The following is a 20,885-nucleotide window of genomic DNA, read 5'->3' on the forward strand; positions in this document are numbered from 1 at the left end:
AGGCCGTCCAAATCGAACCCGAAAGTCTCCAGCGCTGCTCGGGTCGAGGGCGAGGCCAAGCCCTGCGGGAGGACCTCGCTGCCTGCCTCGAGCTGCGCGGGGAGAGGCGGCCTGGCGAGGGGTGGCTGGGGCGCAGACGCCGGGGCGCAGACGCCGGGGCCCGGGGTGCGCGCGCGGTTGGCCTTTGCAGGCTGTGCTGGGAGCGCGAAGAGACCAGGTTCGCGGAGCCCTGGGAGGAGCTGGGGGAACCTGAACTGTCCGCCTTTGGAGCCCGACCCGGGGCCAACTGCAGCGCCGGCGGCTGGCGGGGGGCCGAGGGGAGCTGCGCGCCAGGACGCCGAGGCTGCGCCCGTCACTCGCAGTCCGGGCCGGTCCCCGGTGCGCCGTGGCGCGCGGCCAGACCGCGCCGCCGGGCCCACCTGGCGCCCCCCTCGTCCGCGCGGCGGCGGCCCCGGGGAGCGCGGCCCGGGCAGCGGTGGGCGCCCGCGGGCGCGCGGCGGGGGCCGCGGGGCGCCGGGCCGCGGAGGGGCAGGAGGACGGGCGGCCGCTGGCGCGGCGCCCGGGGGTGTGAGGCGGGCGCCGGGGGAGGCGCGGGTAAAGGAGGCGGCGCGGGCCCGCGGGTCACTCGGAGGCCCGGGCTGCGGGCGGCAGGACGCGCTCGCGGAGCCGGGGGCCGGGCGGCCGGCGCGGGGGCGCACCATGCCCTCCTTCGACGAGGCGCTGCAGCGGGCCGGCGAGTTCGGGCGCTTCCAGCGGCGCGTGTTCCTGCTGCTGTGCCTGACGGGCGTCACCTTCGCCTTCCTCTTCGTCAGCGTGGTCTTCCTGGGCAGCCGGCCCGACCGCTACTGGTGCCGCGGGCCGAGCGCCGCCGCCCTGGCCGAGCGCTGCGGCTGGAGCCCCGACGAGGAGTGGAACCGCACGGCGCCCGCCCGCCCGGGCCCCGCGCCCCGCGGCGACGGCCGCTGCCAGCGCTACCTGCTGGAGGCGGCCAACGCCAGCGCCCCCGCCGCGGGCGCGCTCAGCTGCGCCGACCCGCTCGCCGCCTTCCCCAACCGCTCGGCGCCGCTCGTGCCCTGCCGGGGCGGCTGGCGCTACGCCCAGGCCCAGGCCACCATCGTCAGCGAGGTAAGGGCGCGCGCCCCCCGCCCCCCGCCCCGGGGGCCGGGGCGCCCCGAGTCGCCGGGCGCGTGGGGACGCGGCACGCCCCAGGCGGCGCTCCGGCGCTCGGGCGCTCGGCGGGGCGGGTCGGGCCGGCCGGGGACTGGACGGCGCTGGGCTCTTCTGGGCGAACCCCGAAAACCCGCCCCGGGAGGCCGGACCTGGGGGCTCCCCTGGGGGCCCCGCCAGGTGCCTGGGAAGCGCCGCCCGGGCAGCGCCGCAGGTTGATCCCGGAGCCAGTGCGTCGCAGAGAGATGCTGGGCTTCGGGAGGGAAGGAAACTTTCCAGAAACCAAGTTCAGGTCCCGCGCACCTTGGCAGGCGCGGAGGCTGTGGAGGGAGGCGCGTCGCGCGCGCGGGGCGCAGGGCTGGGGGCCGAGGGGCCGGCCGCGGGGCGCGCGGGCAGGTCTGGGTTGGCGCCTGGTCTCCAGGGGCCGAAGGGAAGGAGCAAGCGAAGTCTGAAGGCAGCGCAACTTCCTCCAGCTGCCCAGATGATTATCTGAAATGCAAGGGGACAAAGGTCGAGGTTCCCCAGGGGAATGATTTTGGTAAAACTGCTTTGGGGCAAAGAGCGATGTTAGAGAGGAATTGGGAAAGCCGGGGTTCTGAATTAGCGCTTTCAACCCACCCCCCATTATAGGACCCCGCCAGGCAGCTACAGGCCTTACAAGGGGGACTTCCCATGTCAGCAGGTGGCTGCAGGTGGGCGCAGCGTAGGTGCCCCCCCCCCCACGTTTGGAGGCAGGCAGTGCCTGTGGCGTCAGGTGTCCCCACACCCTGGGGGGCAGTTTGCGTGGTCAGGAGTCCCCAGCGCAGGGACTGCCTTGAGCTGGGTGCCGGGGACGGGCAGTTTCATTCAACGTCACCCTCCACCATGATCAGTTTAATTTCTAACATTGAGTGCATGTTCTTGGGCAAATTGGATTCTGCCTTTAATTTGTTTATTGTCATAAGCATTTTTCAAGCATCTACTTGAATCACGGGGAGAACACTGGACCCAGAGTCAGTCCGGGGTCTTCTGCCTGGTGCTCTTTGGTCTGCTGACCTCATGCGGGGCTGGGTGTGTAGACAGGTCCGTGTTCTAGAATGCCACCTGTGGCTGTCTCTGTGCCGTGTTCCCTGGAGGTCAAGCCCCGAGGCGGCCTAGCTAGGCGGTGGGTGTGTGTTTGGGGACTTTACTTTCTACTTAATCTGTGGGAAACCCTGGTGGCTGCTTTGGAAGCTCTGGCGGTCGTGTTAGGGAGTTCAGGGTTGAAGTGGTCGGAGCGTGTGAATGTAAACCGTTGCGGCCATCCTGGAAAGCATTCTGGATGTAACTTAAAAAACGGAATATGGAAATGCCAAATGAGCCAGCTACCCCACACGAGGGCCGGTACCCAAGAACAAGAACACCAGCTCAAAAAAACCATGTTCGACAAAGTTTATTGCAGCTTTAATTACAATAGCTGGGAAGTGGAGGCCACCTAAGTGTCCACTGCTAGAGGACATGGTTCAGATGATGTGGTCTGTCCACACCGTGGAATATATTCAGCCACAGGAAAGACGGAATATTGCCACTGCAGCAAAATGGAAGGAGTTGGAGGGAATTGTGTGAGTGAATTAAGTCAGACTAACAGAGACAGATATTGGACACTTACATGATTTGGCAAAATATTTATAAAAGCTGGTGGATACTAATAAGCACAGGGAAGCTTCTGAGGCTGGGGCGGGGGTGGTGGGGGGAGCCTGCTTGCAGAGTCCTGATTTTTGTAGACATTTACACCTCCAAAGAAGAGAAAAGTGAGCCTGGAAAGCAAAATGCACACAGACTTGAGTGGACAATAGCCATGGACATAAAAATCCATAAATTAGGGTCTAGAGACTTTAAAGCTGGGGTTCCAGAGTGCTTATGCCAAGAACTTGGGGTTGTTTCAAGCAGGGCCAGGTGATCTCCTGAAGGTCAGTGGCTCCTGAAAGTGTGGAATTGGAGGGAAAGGTTGGGAGAGCCAGGCCGGTCCTGTCTCCAGTCAGCTGTGTGGCCTGGGTGGATTGCTTGACCTCTCTGGGCTTAGCTTTCGCATCTGTAAAATTAGGGACTAGCTTAAGTTTTTAGTTCTACAAGTACTATGAGTGCTACCACTCTGGTCATTCCCTGTGCTAAGAACAACAATGAAAATCTTCAAGCAAAAGTAAAGTGCTGTGCAAATGCGTTCTGGCAGGTCACAGACAAGGTTTTATTTTGAATTATTTTCTTACATTGTTGCTCATTTGTGTACAGTAATTGCTTTTTTCCCTCAGGTGTTGTCACTGGCAAGTTTTAAAGAATACTGGGAAGATCCTTTTTTTAATTCCAAATTGTTCGCTTCTTCTGGGTTGTTTGTAATGTTTTGACTCTTTCATTTATTTTTTTTTTTTGAAGATTTATTTATTTATTTATACAAGCACTGGGTACAGTCAGAAGCGCGGGAGGGTGAGAGAATTCAGCAGAGTCAGAGCAGGGAGCAGAACAGACAGACTGACGAAGTACACTGCTGAGGGGAGCAGTGGGTGCAGCAGGAGAGGTCTGCGCGCCATGTGGGACCCTCGCCGGCGGCCGGGGATCAAACCGGCGCTGCAGAAGCTGTGGGCAGCTTCGCAGCCCAGCGTTCAACCACTTTGCCACCAGGGGAGGCCCTGTTTTGACTCTTGAGGAGACCTACCATCTTCTCAGGAGTGCTCACCCGGGAACAGCCCCTCTCCCAGGGGTCTGCACAGACAGCGGTTTGCATCTCTGGCTTTGGTCATGGTCCAGTTGGATTCCTTCCTTCATATTCTCTCTGTGGGAAGAAGGGGACTGTGGTTCTCGCTGGCTCACACTGTGTGCCAGGTGGATTTGAGATTGGAGTCTAACCTGTGAATCGTGGAAAGGCATGGGGGGGGGAGCTAATTCGGTAGAAGGACAGGCCAGAGTCCAGAATGCCCCATGGGACCCTTTGGGTTCGTTCTTGCTCCATGGTGGGGTGGGGGTCTCACACTCCTGGCTTGATGTAAGAGGGCGGTGGGGCAGGAGATGTGGAAGGACCTGCCAGATCCCAGATTTTACCATAGTCATGTTGGGGTCAAACCCCAGGGTCTTAGTTGTAAGCTGCTCCCCTTCCCACCATGCATTGCAGTCGTCTTGAAACAACCCCAGACAGCACGACAGCGGGTCATGCACGCTGTGGCCCCTGCAGGAGATTTGCAGACCCTTTGTGTTGGTTTCCTCACTCTTGTGGTCCTCTGGCAACTGACTTGTTTCATTCCGTGGTGTCAGGAGCTGCGATCAGACAGGCCAACAGATGGGGAGGTGGCACCTCCTTTGGTGGTGTTCCCCCTCTCGATGGGAACATGGGAAGGTGTCAGACAGTCCCTCAAACCTCATCCACCTTTTTGACATCTTAGAAAGCGAAACAGCTCCCAGGAGTTAAGTCGGAAACCAGTGCCGAGTGTAGGCAGCTTCCCTCGAGCCCCCGACTTGTTTCTCCTGGGGAGGTGATTTCCACCTACACTTAACTTCCTCAGGGCAGACTCCCAGCACCTGAATCTCCGCCTCATCTGGTGTCAGACTCGGACCACACATAACAGACAATGCTGGCGTTTCTCTGTGAGGGCCGTAAGAGAGTATTGTGCGTGCACCAGCAGTATGGTTTACGTGGACACTGGTGCCCCCAAATGCCCTGCAGTCCTTGGGATGGGAGCACCATCCCTTCACCTCAAGGCAGGAGTCCCAGATTTTATCTGATGAAACGCTGCTATTTATTTACAGAAAGCTCGGGGCTCTCTGGGAATGGGAGCTGGCGGTAATGTCCTCTGGTTGACCGGGTTGGCATGCCCACAGCTGCACCACTCCCTTGGGGTCTCGGCAACCTCAGAGGGGAGCTCCGGGCAAAGGCAAGGGCGCTGACCGTGGGTTATGCAACAGTATGGCAGGAATGTCTATACTCCCTGATGCATGGGTTAAAGATTCTTGGCATAAAGCAGAGGAAAGAACATGCATGTCCTTTGGGGTCACAGAGATCTGGACCTCAAACCCTGCTATTCCACATTTCATCTTCCAGGGTGAATCACAGCATCTCCCTGAGCCTCAGTTTCTTCTGCTCTGGACTGGGGGTCACTACACCTGCCTTAGTGACCAGCCTGGCACATGCATACCATGTGCCCATCCTTGTGCCTGGCCATAACTCATACTCAGAGGAACTGGTTTCTAGTCCCATGCAAGGATTCGTGAAATTGGGGGTGAGGCAGGGGTCAGTGGAGGGCCAGGTCTGACCCTGGAGCTATAGCTTGCTGACTCTGCTCCAGGACAATGAGTCACTAACACATTTTCCTTAAATCTAAAGCAGCATCTCTTGGGGGCTAATTTGCCCTTCCTCTCCTTTTCTTTTTCTTTTTTTAAAAGATTTATATATTTATGCATACAAGAGTTGGGGTACAGGCCAGAGGTGGGGGGGTGAGATGATTCACCAGAGACAGAGTGGGGAGCAGAACAGGCAGACAGACTGAAGGCACTGCTGAGGGGAGCAGCAGGGAGACAGGAGAGGTCTGTTGTGCCATGTGGGTAGCTCCCTGGCCTGGGATCGAACTCGTGTTGTGGTGGCTGCGGACAGCTTTGTAGGTTGTGTCTTAACCCCTTGCACCACCAGGGAGGGCCCTCCTCTCCTCTCTGGGTCATGCAGTGAGGTCATACTTCCCAGCTTTCCTTGCCATTAGTGGGTCAGTGATGTTGGTGACACTGTCAGACCTGGTATAATTTCCCTCCTTGAAACCTGAAATCCCCTCACCTGTCGGAGGGGAGCCCTGGAGCCCGACAAGAAGGTGGAGTCCTTTAGATGGAAGGAGGTCCCTTCCTAAAAGCCGGAAGGGCAGAAACCCCTCACCCCACCTCCTCCCTTCCAACTCACCAGCACTGGAATGTGAAGTTAATAAGAAACAGACTTCCCTGTGTAAAACAGCTGAGCTTTGGGGCTGTTTGTTAGCACATTCACCATGAGCCTAACCTGACTAATAAAGCATTTTAGTATGTTTCCTGCAGGCCGCAGGCGCCTGCTAAGATGGTAGGAATTTGGTGCCTTTAAGACTGTTCTCCTTTGCCACAGGTGAGGCTACCAGGACCCAGCCTCCTGGGTCCAGACCCCTGGGTGCCAGGCTCCAGCACCCCCAGCACACATGCCTGCTGGTCCTCCCTGACTCCTACACATGCTGTTTCCTTGTCTGAAAATATCTTTCCTTGTATTTACTAGGCTGCTCCACTTTTTACCTAAATAGGCAACTTTAGTTACCTCCCCCAGAAATACCTTCTGTAGCTCCCTGCTCCATCCCTGGGGACTCCAGTTTCCTTTCTTTTTTTTTTTTTTTTCTTTTCAAATTTCTTTATTTATGCATACAAGAACTGGGGTACAGCCCATAGGTGGGGGCGTGAGAGGACCCACCAGAGACAGAGTGGAGAGCAGAACAGGCAGATCCACTGAAATCCACTGCTGAGGGGAGCCAGGGGAGACAGGAGAGGTCTGCTGCGCCTTGTGGGTAGATCCCTGGCTGGGGATCGAACTCGTGCTGCAATGGCTGCAGATAGCTTCATAGTGCTGAGACTTAACCCCTGTGCCACCAGGGAGGCCCAGAGCTGCTTCTTAATGGCATAAACACCAAAGGTTTCAGGCCTCCCCTGGTGGCGCAGGCGGTTAAGCGCCACGCTGTGAAGCTGCCCGCAGCCTCTGCAGTGCAGGTTCGATCCCGACCGGCCGGTGAGGGTCCCATGTGGCGAGCAGACCTCTCCTGCCTCGCCAGCTACTCCCCTCAGCAGTGTATTTCATCAGTCCGCCTGTTCTGTTCCTTGCTCTGTCTCTGGTGGATGCTTTCCTCCTGCACATCTGGCCTGTACCCCAGTTCTTGTATAAATAAATCAATAAATCTTTAAAAAAAAAAAAACACCGAAGGTTTCTGACTGCCTCCTCTTCACATCCCTGACATTGGACAAATCCTAGGCTGTCCCTGACCCCATCCAAGCTGTGCACCTGGAGCAGGGGGACAGCAGGCCACATCCTTACCTCTGTCTGCATGTAGCTTCTGTTGTCCCCAGACTCCAAAGAGGGGGTTGGGACCTAGAACAAGAAAGGAACAGGACGGGACGGAGCTGCGGCCAGGGCCATTGTTTGTGATGTGCTGCCGTGAGCAGTCCATGGTGCTGGGGAGCTCATCGTGGCTGCCCTGCGCTTTTTGGCTCCTCCATCATCAGCTGAGCCTTGCTCAGGAGCACCTGGGCCTTGGCTCAGTGAGGGGCACATGGGGCTCCTGACTGTCCACAGTTCTGGAGGCCACGGAGCAGGCCCTCCACCCCTGCGGGGGGCAAACACTGCCCACCTTTCAAAATAAAGTGAAACTTTTCCAACATTCTTGCTCCTGCTTTTTCTTCCTTAAACCATAGCCAAGGAAGAGAATACTTCTATTCTGTGAGGAGATGCAACATTCCTTAAGGTTCTTGCATGTAACGGTGGCATCACAAACGTGGCGAGTGCCAGCACCTGGGGGGTGGGCGGCATGGCTTCAAAGAGCAGCTGTGCTTATTCTTCTCTGCGCTTGTCCTAGAGGACTCTGGGACTGCTGCTTGGGGGACCACAGAGAGAAGGGGCGAGGGAAGTAGTTCGAGGGCCTATAAGTAGGTGAATAAATAAATGAGTAAAGTCCTGCTTTGGAACCGCACGCGTAATGCAGTTGCAGCTCAGCGCACCCCTCAGTGTACGATCGAGTGTGCAGTTTAACTATAAACTGAGTTCAGGGAGATGAGTGAGGCCCAGGGATGAGCATGGGGGTGCCTGCTGACTGTTCTCTAAGCACTTAGAGTCTCATCTCTGGCGCCTCGGTGCAGTGGGCAGGTGGGGGGGGGGCGCTGTCCCGGGCTTCCTCATGGGGACTGGGCAGCCACGGGCTGACCGCAAAAGCAGGCAATGTCCCCATGAGCTGCCACGGTCGTCCCCGGCCGGCTTCCCCCAGTCCCTGTTTGATCACTGGCGCTGCACTCAGGGTCCTCGGCTCCGTCCAGGCGTGTGGCGGGTCTCGGGATGAAAGTACTGAAAACAGAGTATGGGTATCCGGAAGTCAGGAGGGCGTCTTCCCCGGACACTTGTCTTCCTGGCGGGCGTGCTGTGCCCCGCATGATGTCAGCAGGGGAAGCTGGGCTTGGGGTGGACGGCAGCCGCTGGAGCTCGGGCAGGCGCCCAGGTCATCCTCCTGCCAGAAAGGCAACTTGCCAAAGGTCCTGCTCCCCCTCTCCCAGGGAGGGAGCTGCCCCATAGGTCACCCCCACAGTGGGAACTACCTGGGCAAAGGCAGGATGGGGCACCCCTAAGCTGGAGGAGCAAAGGCCTCTGCTCTGCCATCAAGCCCAGGCTCCGAGGCAGGCCCTCCTGGGGGACTGTGCAGGGTGGAGAGAGGGGATGGAGTGACCGGTGAGCCTCTGTCTTTCGCTGGGACCAGAAAGTTGAACCATCAATGTGGAAAAACAAACCAGAGCCTCACCAGCCCATTCGTCTGAAAGTTTGACATTCACTTAAACGCAAAAACATTTAGGATTTTAAAGTAGTTCTTATAAGCATGCACTTAGGGGTATACAACATTTCTTTGGATGTTAGCTTATATTATACTTTTTAAAAAAAGATTTGTTAATTTATGCATACAAGAACTGGGGTACAGGCCACAGGTGTCGGGGGTGAGAGCATTTGCCAGACAGAGTAGGGAACAGAACAGGCAGACTGACTGAAACACACTGCTGAGGGGAGCAGGGGGAGACAGGAGAGGTCTGCTGTGCCATGTGGGTAGCTCCCTGGCCGGGGATCGAACTCGTGCTGCAGAGGCTGTGGACAGCTTCATAGTTGCGTCTTAACCCCTGCGCCACCAGGGAGGTCCTATATTTATTTTTAATAAAGTCTGAAAACCAGTGCAGGAGCCTCTGCTTTCTTGTTTTTTTGTTTTATTTTTTTGTTTATAAAATAGGTCAGAGACAAGAGTAACGTGTTAGGGACACACTCCTGCACAGGTGTCACCACTCCTGCCGGGACAGCCGCCGCCCAGGGGCTTCTGTTGTCCCCCACGTGATTCCGTCAAATAGCGGGTGCCAGTGACTACTGCAGCGGTTGCGTGTTGAGATGTAATTGATTTCACAAAGCAGAACTGGGGTTCCACAGAGACTCCGCGTGGCAGCTCGGTGTGGAACGCAGCCTGGCTTTCTGTGGGAGCCCAGGCCTCGGGAGGCAGAGTTGGTAAAATGGTAATTTCCTTTGAAATGCCCCCCCCCCCATGGTGCTGGCTGTGCGAGACTCGAGTCAGGCCTCCATGAGAGGTGAAGAAGGGCCTTGGGGGTCCATGTCAGGTAGAAGAGAGGACCTGGGCCTGAACCCCAGCCCTGGCCGCGGGGGCCCGGAGACGGCGGGCTCAGCGCAGTCCTGGCGTTAGATCTGGGGTCAGCAAAGCTCTTCAGGTGTTACTTATCAAGTTGGTTGGGGGAATAGGGCATTGATAAACCAATACATATATTTGATATAATTAAATTATACTTTCTACCTTCCAGTACTTTCCAGTCTCTAGAAACATACATTAAACCTTACTTCCTGTAGCCTCTTGCAGTGTTTACACTCCCTCACAGCGATCCTGCCAGCTGAGATGTGATGAAAATAAAACTTGGTAAGAATCTTGAGACTTAAGTTCATATTTTCTACACATCAGATAAAACAATAGCTACCGGGAACCTCCTAGAACTACCAGGAAACTCCTTGTTACTCATCTCACCGCCCAGGCCTCCAGCGAGCAGCACCCATCCAACCCCCTCCCTGCCCCCTCATTCCTCGCCCTGGCTCCTCGGCCCCTCGCCCAGTGGCCCCTCACCCAGCGGCCCCTCACCCAGCATGCAGCCACCTCTCTCCAGGCCCTGTCCCGGTGCGCCTCCTCCCGAGCCTCGCCTGGCCCTTCCTCCGGGCGGAAGCCCGTCTCTCCCCGCGGACGTGTCCTCACTGTCCTTCCAGCTCTTGGTCACATTCTGCTCCGTGGGCTCAGCTCCAGCTTCCAGCAAACCAGAGCCCCATGCCCTGCAGTACCCACACGAGGGGGCAGCTGGAGTCCTGATCCAGGGGGGGGCAGGGAGGTGGGGGGAAGGAAGAAGAGAAGGGATGAGGGAGGGAGAGGCTTGTGCCTCTCTGAGGCTTTAAAGGGGGCAACAGAGAAATCCCCCAGGCTCCCCGCAGTCCCACACGCTTTAATGAGAGGACACGGCCCTCCCCACGACTCACCTTCCAGCCGCCAAGCCTCTCATCTGTGGCTCCGCTTCCTAGTTGCGAGCAGGTGTGAATTGGGAGGAACCACGGAAAGGAAAGGCCTGGCGTCAGGGCGGCCTTTGGGATCAGCCCGGGCGGGCGGGAGCCTCTGGTTGTGCCTCCAGTCGCTAAAGCAGTGAGGCTGCTGTCTCTGCCCTCCGCGCGGGATCCCCACAGCCCGGCAGTGGCTTCCGGGGTCGGGTGTGGCCACTGTCCAGCGCAGTCGGAGGCACGTAGTCAGCTGCAGCTTTGGCGGCCACATCCCTCCCCAGAAACTTCTCAGACTAGATGTGCACCATGGGTGCTTTGCTCCTCAGTTTCCTGAAAGAAGAGGCTTGAGTCAGGGGCTCCAAACCACCAGATCCCATCACTTCTCAACTGCAGTGTCATTTCAACGTAACACAGTCTTAGCCGAGAAAAAGAAACAGCTGAGATGACAATCTAGAAGCTTCTCTTCTCAAAACAACACACATCTATACATCTGTTACAGGGCAGGGTGAGGGGCACCCTGGGCCCCCAAACCTGTCTGTTCTAAATGGGCTCTGCCATCTGCCACATCAACACGAACATACTCTCAGTGTGTAAGACCTTCAGTAGAAAAGCACCTTAGTATCACCAGTGTGCAGCAGAGAGAAGAAGGGAAAAATGTAGTTTCCAAGTCCAGCACCCAAGGGACCCACCTCCTCATGGTAAATGCCCAGCCAAGCAGGGTTGGCCCAAAGCAGGACTGTTGAGGCCCGAAATCCTGCCACAAGCCTGAGGCACCTTCTGGTGGGAAACCAAGGGACGGGGCAGAAGGAGCCAGGCGAGTCTAGGACAAAAGGACCAAAGTAAAAGTATAAATCAAGGTAAAGGCTGTCACTGAAGCCTCCCCAGGGGTCTCTCACCCACGTCTCTGTCTCTTCCAAGTGATTCCTTTCATGTCCCCCAAGTCCGTGGCACAAGCCCAAGGCCAAGGAGCAAGTGCAGCTTCTTCACCTGTCTCTCCACTTCATGTCCCTACTCCAGTTCTCCTTGATCTCCCTCCTCCCTTCTCCCAGCCTTCTCGGAGTCACCCTCCCTCGGGTGGGGCAGGGAACCTGGAGCCTCCCCTTTTTACGAAGATCACACTGTTATACATTGATTTAAGTGAAATGGTTTATGAATGAGCTCTGGCAGCTGCTTAAATGAAGAATGTATTTTTCAGCAATTTTAAAAAATGGATTTCTGTGATGGAGTCTGCAGGGGGAAGAGAGTGGGAGGTTGGGGTGTTCTGGGGTTTGAGAGGGAGACCTGGGGAGTCAGAGCGTCAGTTCAGCCTCCTCCCTACCTACCGAGCAGCACATGAGCTCTGACTGTTTTCCGATCGCTCTCATCTCAGTTTCCTCCTCTGGAAATGAGATGCTGGGGTCAGCATCCTTGGCAGCTGGGGACTAAAGGCGGTGGAGGGCACGGAGCTGCTGATCACGAGCGTGGCGGGTGGAATGTGCTGTGTGGGTCGGCACAGCTCAGACAGTAGATTGGGATGCGAAGTGCTTACCAGACGGCATCATCTCTGTGCCTGTCCACACGGGCACCTGGGCGTGTGGAGTCACGTGGCCAGACTGCTGAAGCTGCTGACTTGCTGCTTCCTGCTTTTGGGGTGAATATGTGTTCAGGAGACAGCCCTCGTCACCTCTCCTTAAAGGGGCCTGAAAACAGAGTCTTCATGAAATCCATTTATGTTTTTTGTTTCCATAACTACATAGTCAGAAGGAAAACAATTTGTTTCTGAAAAGCTTTAAGAAACAAATGTTTTCAGTAGGATCTTATACAAGGGAGGCAACGTGACCTCAGGCCCCGGGGGCAAACTAGAATGGCAATCCGGGAAGGTGCCTGGTTGGCAGGGCCAAGTGCACCCAGCCTGGAGAAGGCAGCTGGCACCCTTGGGTCTTCTAACAAGCACAGCACCTGGGCAAAGACAGTTTAGGGGCATCCTAGGAACTTGGGGAAAGGCCTGTTTGCTGGGGAGGTGTGTGTGTGCTAGAAACATTATTCAGTTACGTCCACAACAAAGTTTAGTCAAATGATTATAAACTCTGCAGTCCCAACAGGGAAACATTGGCAGAGCTGCCCTCTCCAGGAAGAGCTCTGTCAACTGTCCTGTTGTCCTTGGACTTCCATTGACCTGAAGTCCTGGCCAAGCCCTCTGAAGATGAAGCATTTCTCATCTCTTTTCCTGATTCCCATCAATTGGAAATGTTACGAAAACAATCCTGTTGGCAAATCCCACTTTTTCTTGCTCTGTAATACGAACCACCAAGAGAACAGAAAACAAAAGGACATGGGCACGAGACGCAGGAGGAGGTGCAGAGATTTCTGTTGATTTTGTCGATCCGTTTACCATATTCAACCTGGTGGTGATTTTTGCTGGCTTCTGCTGGCAATAGCTTCTGCTTTCTTATCAACTTAATGTCATGTTTCTCCTCTAAAGGCTTTCATTGTCTGTTTTCCCCCTCATCTAAAAGTGATTCTACTTAGTGATATCAGTAACCTGGTGTTGCTGACAATCATAGAATCAGAAAATATCAGAACAGGGAAGCACAGGCCACCAAGGCTCTTCAGTGTCCCCTAGTTTGACATGTGAAAAACATGGCTCAGAAGATTCTAGAACAAGGTGACGGAAAGGAGGTAATAGGATTATAAAACAACATTTTAATCCTCATATTAAAGTCAACGCTTTGCAGAAGTTAAAAAAAGAAAGCTGTTGAACAGAGAAAATGCCGTGACTTAGTGTGGACATGCAACATCGGCAGGCTGCTGGCCACCTCCAGCTTGTGGCCCTGATCTAAGAATTACTTTTATCCCACTGCTGCCGTTGCCTCTTCAGCTTGGCTGCCTATGTCATAAGAATGTGTTTTTATTAGAAAATAGGGACTTTGGCAGAACTTTAAAGGCGTGCATGTTCTGACGAGATTATGAAAGTCTGGTTACTGTGGTTTCCAAGAGGAGGAACAGAATTATAGATGATTTTGAAGAACAGAAATTGAGGTTTCAGAAGAATGTTCTGAGTTCCCTTCTGTACCCTAGAATTCCTCCTCAGGGGACATCTCATGGATTGTGATAGACACCAGGAAAGCATTGACATCTCAAGATGGAAAATTTCTAAAGGGGATTAGAGGTTCGATGTCCTGGGCATGGCCCCTGTCGTTAACAGGACCCCACAACTTGGGAAGGGGAGTCTCTTTCTCTCCAAAGGTCAGTTAGAGAAGGTCATCTGTTTATGTCCCTCAGAGAGAGGCTCAGCTCCTTAAGACATGATTTATTGTAACTATTGTTGTTGTTCAAGTTTTAATAGACTTCCTCCACCTGTCTCTCCCAACCGAAACCCTGATGACTTATGACGTGGTCCCATGGGGTCTTCCAACCCAGGAAGCTGCCAAGTCTCACTTTGTGTTACAGGAAAATCCCTAATAGGGATGGTGTAGTAGAGAGAGTCACAAAAACTCAAATCATACAGAGACTATAAAATAATAGAAGAATATCACTTTATCTTTGTCATACTGATGTATATATGCATAGATAGAAGTCTAGAAGAATATTCATGCCAGAGTGAAATTGCAGGTGGTTATAATAAATAGCTGTTTTTCTTTTAATTTATGTATAATCACCATGTTTAAATAATATATATATATTTTAAGTGTGGGAAATGCTCTTTTAAAAATAATTCATTATTTTCTTCACCCGGTTGTAGAGAATGACAATGATGTAGGAAATAAGAGCTTTCAAACAAACAAACAAAAAAATAGGAATATGTGGTCTGAAAAGCAATAAATTTTCTTTAACTGCAAAATACCTTATGGAGTTGGACTTCTCTGGAAACTTCAGGATATGTGGTCACAATGAAAGCGTCTAACTTCACTGAATGAGATCTCCAGGAAGGCTGTGATAGGCGGGGCATCTCCCATCCAGTAGAGACATTTTTATCTAGATTTTGAAGATCAAAAAAATAAGATGTTATTAGGCAGAGACGAGATGGGGAAAATGGTTTTCCAGATAGAAGAGCTGGAAACTCACAAAGATAAAAAATAATTTCAACACAGTGTAACTGGCAATGACCTGGTTCTTCCATGCAGTTGATTTCAGTTGTGAATCAATTTAAGTCTCGTACTATTACTGATCATCTGGTGCCATTTTCTTGGAATAACCAACCGGCTAAACCAATCAATGAATAAACTTAGGTAGCATGTCTACAGAATGTAGACACTGATTTTGTCATTTAATCCTCAGGACCACCCAACTGAGGTCACATGGTAGCTTTGGTTACCACATGAGAGAAGGGAGAGTCACACACAGTTCCTGCTCACTTGGGGTGAGATGAGGGAGAAAAGAAACTCTCCAGAATCAGACTGTGTGACTAGGAGGTGACAGTAGATTCTGGGTGACAGAACCACACATGTCCCCTGCATGTGGAGCCTATGCCACTCCTACGTCACTCTACTCAGTGTCCCTCCTCTGTCCCATGGGTGCGGTAGGTCCAGCAAGTTCTTCCTGGACCATGCATGGCCCAGTGTTGCACATGCTCATATTCATATGGTCAGGGCCAGGCAGGAGACTTGTGCCCCGGTGTAGCATGGGGCTCCCTTCCTGGAAGAGAATGAACTTTGGTGACACCAGGACTGCCTGGTAGACCTGAGGTCTGAGGTCATCCTGGTCAGAGCTGGCACCGGTGTAGAGGGGATCAGAGGTCAGAGTGTGAAATGCAGATGAGACCTTGGAAGGAACTTTCCTTTTACATGGAGTGGTATGAAATCAAGTTAGGCTGGCAACTCAGGATGAGATGTTCATGGAAAAAGTGTGTGATTGACAGTATTTGTGCCTTTAATTAATTGAAAACTGATAAACCACCATGTAAAAGGCATAATTTTTAATGGACTCCTCCGAGACCTGGAGCCATGAGTTTTAGAGAATGCAATTTGTTAATGCTGGTGAGCCACCGTTCTGATGGCTCGGCTTGGGTCCCCAGAAAACAGAACCTTCTACATGATTTCCCTATCAGGAGCTGCAACCCCAGTGTAGGAAGAATTGGCGGGGGAAGAAGAGGTAAGAAAGGACAGCAAGTCCAGGGGTGCAACCCCACACTGGCTCCACAGCAGACACTGCTGGATGCTTCAGGGTATCCCCTCAAAACAGCCCTGGAGGGGTAGCGCTCCTTGCTTCCCCATCCCCATCCCACTGGCCAGTCTGTCGGAAGGCACGGCGGTTCCTTTTCACAGCTGGGTTATGAGGTCCCATCTGACCGGGAGCCAGCAAGTCTGAGGGCCCAGGCAGCTCCCGGGCAGTAACATTATTTCTCATCATCATCGTTTTATCCCTAATCGCGATGCAGTTGGAAACATTTCTTGACCATTCAGTTCTTGGTCTCCTCTCAGGCACTGGGGTACTAACACTTATTATCTCACTGAGCTCATCAATCCAGTTCTTAGCGCCTTTTCACAGAGAGGGATGTGGGGTCAAAGACGCTAAGGCCTTCGCCGGGGACAGCTGGGGCAGCTCAGCTCTCGGCGGGCTCAGCCTTCGGACCCTCCAACCGCACAGACTTGGAGCCTTTCATCTTCCTCTGTGCTTAGACAGTTTGTTGCTTAGAGAAACCGTAAACATTTAAGACGAGTAACTGCGCATCTTTACTTCGAAGGCAGAAAACAGCTTGATCTTCTCAAGCTCGAGGGTGAGTCAGGAAGGACATAAGTTAGTAACCGACCAGGCATTAATATTAAAATAGATTTCATTTTTTTCCCATTTCTCCCAAGTTCCCAAGTCAGATAAACAGCCTTGCCTTTGAAGGACATTGCTCCATCATACTCTGCAGTTTACCTGCTTGGCCTTACATTGAGGCGTGGCCACTGTCAACTGTGGAGAACACACAAACGAGGATCTCATGTAAGCTTTGATCACGTGACGGAGCCTCCTGGTGCAGGGTGAAGCCTCCCTGCTCTGGGCTGTCATCTCAGGTGCTCTGGGTTTGCTTTCCATCTCTTGGATTTGCTCTCCATCATCTCCCTGGAATCTTGCTCTATCTGGGGGCCAGGACATCTGCTCTGGACCTTTCCTTCCATTTAGACCTTCCAGATGCTTCCTCTCTCTTTCTGAGCTTCACCCCCATGCTCTGTCCTGAGCTCCCCTGATGCCTCTGATTTCCTGAGTTAGAACCTCCCTGCACACTCCTTCCCCATGAGGGAGACAGAGGATGGCTGGGGAATTCCCAGCTGGGGAATCCCCATGTTCTCCCCCTGGCCTGAACCTGTTGACGCTCGTGCCCCGGCTGATCATCCCCTGCTGAAATACTCTCCTTATGCTCCCCTCCACGCTTTCCCATTCTGTGCCCAGTTCATCGTTGAGGATCTGCTGACGTCCCACCTTCTCTGTGTCTCCGGCTGCTCTGGGCCCCACCAGCCTCTTCTTTCTCTGACACGTTTGCATTTATAGTCAACTCTATCCAGTCGCGGTCTCAAGGGCACCATAAGTACGTCTCATAAATTGACCTTGACTCTCTAACCCATGTAATCAGCACCTAAGGGGGTCAGAAAGTGAGCAGGCTCACCTCTCCTATTCCCTCCACCCCCCACCCCAGCCTCCCCTGCACGCAGCCAAGCTCAGCAGAGGCGGCCACTTGCCAATACCTGTGTTGGTGTTAGAGCCTGCGGCTCCTCATCGTGGGTCCATCCATCCTAGAAAAGTGTAACTCATTGATATTAAGGTGCGCAGATCATGCCCCCAGACCATGTTAACATGCTTCTCATCGTGCCAAATTGATGATGACATCCTTTCTCCTCATGGAGACGCGCCCCGGAGAATCTTCCTTGTGATTATAATAAACTTTAACCACTCTTGGGCTCTGTGATGCTGTTGGGCTTGTTGCTGTTTCAAGAGGGCGCCCTCCCCGAGGACCGTCACGCTGCTGCAGGGTGAGCCCAAGGGCGCGTCAGGACGATCACTGCTGCGGGGCTTCACGGGTACGGTTCTGAGCTGGGGCTGGTCAGAAATGGTCCAACTTGTAATAACTCCTCCTTAGAAAAGCAGCCCAGCCACGTAAGCCCAGACATTACTTCAGACATGTCCCTTTCTACCACAACGCAGACGACCACTGAGCATGGTTCCTTACGGCCTGACAGGAGTCAGTGTGTGACGCGGAGGCTGTGTGACGTCTCCTGGGGGGGTCTACGCAGGAGACGGAGCAGACGTCTGCGGAAAACCAGCTCCCTGGGCTGCAGGGCAGGGCAGGCCTCTCCTGAGTTTCTAAATCTTTTGCACCCTAATTGTGTTTACTTTACCTCTTACCTTGACCGTTGTATATTGCAGATAGCCTCTCACGCTAGTTTGTTTGTTTGTTTAAGATTTATTTATGGATACAAGAGCTGGGGTGCAGGCCAGAGGTGCGAGGGGTGAGATGATTCACCAGAGACAGAGTGGGAGCAGAATAGGCAGACTGACTGAAATACACTGCTGCGGGGAGCAGCGGGGAGACAGGAGACGTCTGCTGCGCCATGTGTAGCTCCCTGGCTGGGGATTGACCTTGTGCTGCAGAGGCTGAGGATTGCCTCATAGTGCAGGGCTAAACCTCTTGCACCACCAGGGAGGCCCTCTAACCCTAGTTTTAAGGGTAATTTAGAAATCAAAACTTTGATATGTACCTAATAATAACTTGCCTGGCATTGTCTCATGACAACTCAAGTGAACATCCTGTCTCTGGATTTTAACAACTAGGAAAAGCTAAGAAAAGCCCATGGTTGGAAGCCCTTCAAAGCTGTCTAATTAGACTAGAGAGGTCGTGTTTTTTGCAAAATGAAGTGCTGTGATCCTGTTGGCATTACTTGAACAGTTGTTTGAGTCTTTTATCAGAATGGCTGTCTGCTCGTGCCAAAGGGGATAATTCCCTTCGTGTAGAAGTGACTTTGAAGATTAATGGGGAACAGAATGGGTACACATGGATTTATGAGCATTTTGAAAAACTTCAAATGTCTTTGCATGAGTTCACTTAAAAATAGAGATGCCTCACTTGTTCTAGTTTGATTGTTTAGGAGAAAGACACAAAAGTTTGTGTCTTTCATTTACTTAGGCGAATTTGACTAGAGGTGGGTTTTAGATCTCCCTGGGAATCACAGTAAACTTCCAGTACTTTACGTCAGGAAAAAGTTCCTCTCCTACAACACACATGACTCACGTTGGCTTGGCCGACCTCTCTTTAAACATGAAAGACATTTCACAGACCCCAGCTCCTGGCCTCTGGCAACTAGTTCAGGGCTGGCGAGGAAGAACCAACCCCAGGGGCAGCAGCAGCCCCCAGACTGCTGAGCAGGATCAACCCAACCTTGCATCCCTGGCAGCAGGAGTGTTCCCCGACCTGGAAACATCTGTGCACCCGCTCGTGTTTCTAGACAGGTGCATAAGTCGAGTTAATTTATTTTGTCTTTTGAAAGATGATAGTGCCCAGAAGTAGGAACAGAAACTAGGCTAGGTATTTCCAGCAGGAAGGGATTAATAAAAGGACTTGGATTCAGTGGTTTGGGAAGGCTTGTAAAGCCAGGAGGGGAAAGAGACCAGTATCTTGCTGGCCACCCCCTGTCCTGCTCACGGCATTGCCTCCCTGTGGCCGGGGACTGGTGACAAGCACTGGCTGGCGTCTGCCACCAGCACCGTGGTCACTGCCACCGTTAGACCTGGAGCAGGTGCAGTAGGCAGAGCTGAACCCCTGCTGCTTCCCTCCCGCCTCTGATCTGGCACTAGCCCCTGGGCACCCCCATCCCATACTCGCTGAAGATAAATTTCAGTGGGAAATTATTTCAGATAAATGATCATCTGCAAGTTTACTTAAAATAAAATTGTGTGTATGAGAAGTCAGTACCCAAGTTGATGATGAAATATTTCTGAATTACCATGATGACTACTACTACGCGTAAATGTAACGTTTTTTCTTCTTTAATCTCCATTAATGTCAGCGACTCTGTGAGATGGGCCAGCTACCACCCCACCCCCCACGCACCCCCACTCCCTGCCCCATAGTCTTTCCCCACCATGTTAGATGAGCAGCGGTCAGTTGCTGTAGAGTCAAGACGAGAAGTTGAGTTCTATAAACAAACAGAATGGGCTGTTTATGACTAGATGTTTATGAGACCACTCAGAATTCCTGTTCCAACAACATTATTTTCTTTATGCCATAGTCTAAATCGCCGGGCAAGCTCCTCAAGCTGGGCAAGCACCCCCTGGGGGCTGCAGACAGACTCGGGGAAAGAGGAGGCTGCGGACAGACTCAGGACAGGGGGCCTGAAACGTCTAAGGGAATCAGTTTTCAGAGCCTCCCTTTATGTCTGTGCAAACTTATCTGTGCAAGAGGATGCTGGTCCCTGTCCCAGGGGCCCTTTCCCCTTTTTTCCCACCCACCCCATCCCCACCCCCTTGCCCCACTTTGCAAAAGAGATGACACCGGATGGGCAGCGTGTGGGCAACCTAACAGCAGGCCGACTTGGAATGTTGGTTCTGGTATTAAGGGGGAAAGCAAATAACTCTAACGACATGGTGAAATGACTCTTTGTGATTCTGGTGGCTTCTATTTCTTCCATTACAGCAAGAGTGTAGGTAGACCAAGCTGGAGAGTTGGTTAATGGAAAAGTAACAGTATTTTTGATGATCGATTGCTCTGTGAATCTTGGCATGGACCGAGAAGGAAGCAAGAGAATTGAGTGACGTTGCTGTAGCAAAATGCTCCCTCCCCATTAATTTATTTATACCAACAAGGCTTCTTGGCACATAGATGTATAAAAATGAACAACAGATTAATATTGAGCCCTAGTTATTCTAGTAATAAACAGTCTTCCGCAGATGAGCGGAACAGCTGGAAAACCCCAGACTTTCCGAACAGTCCTCTAGAAATGGAGAGGCGCATTTCCAACAAAATTCTACTCTATGTAGTGATTCTTTCTCAAAATGTATCATATCTTATGCTTTTATCAACGATGGACTAAAAGTAACTCATTATAATCTGATCAGAAAAAAATCTATATTTAGAAATGTCTTATCACAGGAAAAATTTCTAATTATTTTTAAAGATTTCTCTATTTATGCATATAAGAACTGGAGTGTAGACCAGCGGTGGGGGAGGGGTGAGAGGCTTCACCAGAGACAGAGACAGGAGCAGAACAGGCAGATCTACTGAAATCCACTGCTGAGGGGAGGAGAGGGGACACAGGAGAGGTCTGCTGTGCCCTGTGGGTCACCTTCCTAGCCAGGAATCGAGCTCATGCCACAATGGCGATAGCTTGATAGTACTGAGACTTTAATTCCTGCACCACCAGGGAGGCATCTCACAGGAAAAGTGTTTAAAGTGAAAAGTTAAGTCATAAACTTATTACAGACAGATGTATAATGAGGCCAATAAAGCATGATGCTTTGTGTATATTACATTACACATGTGTATAAT

The 20,885-nt window shown here is 52.7% G+C and overlaps 1 protein-coding gene across 3 annotated transcripts in view; it reads left to right on the top strand.

The window, feature by feature from the left end:
* Positions 1 to 680: 680 nt before the first annotated feature.
* The window catches only part of SLC22A3 (solute carrier family 22 member 3), a 60,252-nt gene continuing 40,047 nt past the window's right edge, over positions 681 to 20,885 (top strand). For 2 of the 3 annotated variants that reach the window (XM_037520689.1, XM_037520690.2), the window contains exon 1: positions 681 to 1,125. In XM_037520689.1, the coding sequence (XP_037376586.1) occupies positions 700 to 1,125 (426 nt within the window). In that variant the 5' untranslated portion in view covers positions 681 to 699. The remainder of the gene's footprint in view (positions 1,126 to 20,885) is intronic. The other variant, XM_037520691.2, reaches the window with a different exon arrangement.

The sequence above is a fragment of the Talpa occidentalis genome, unplaced genomic scaffold, assembly GCF_014898055.3.
Source record: "Talpa occidentalis isolate TD23 unplaced genomic scaffold, MPIMG_talOcc4v2.1 talOcc4.2, whole genome shotgun sequence".
Taxonomy (NCBI): domain Eukaryota; kingdom Metazoa; phylum Chordata; class Mammalia; order Eulipotyphla; family Talpidae; genus Talpa; species Talpa occidentalis.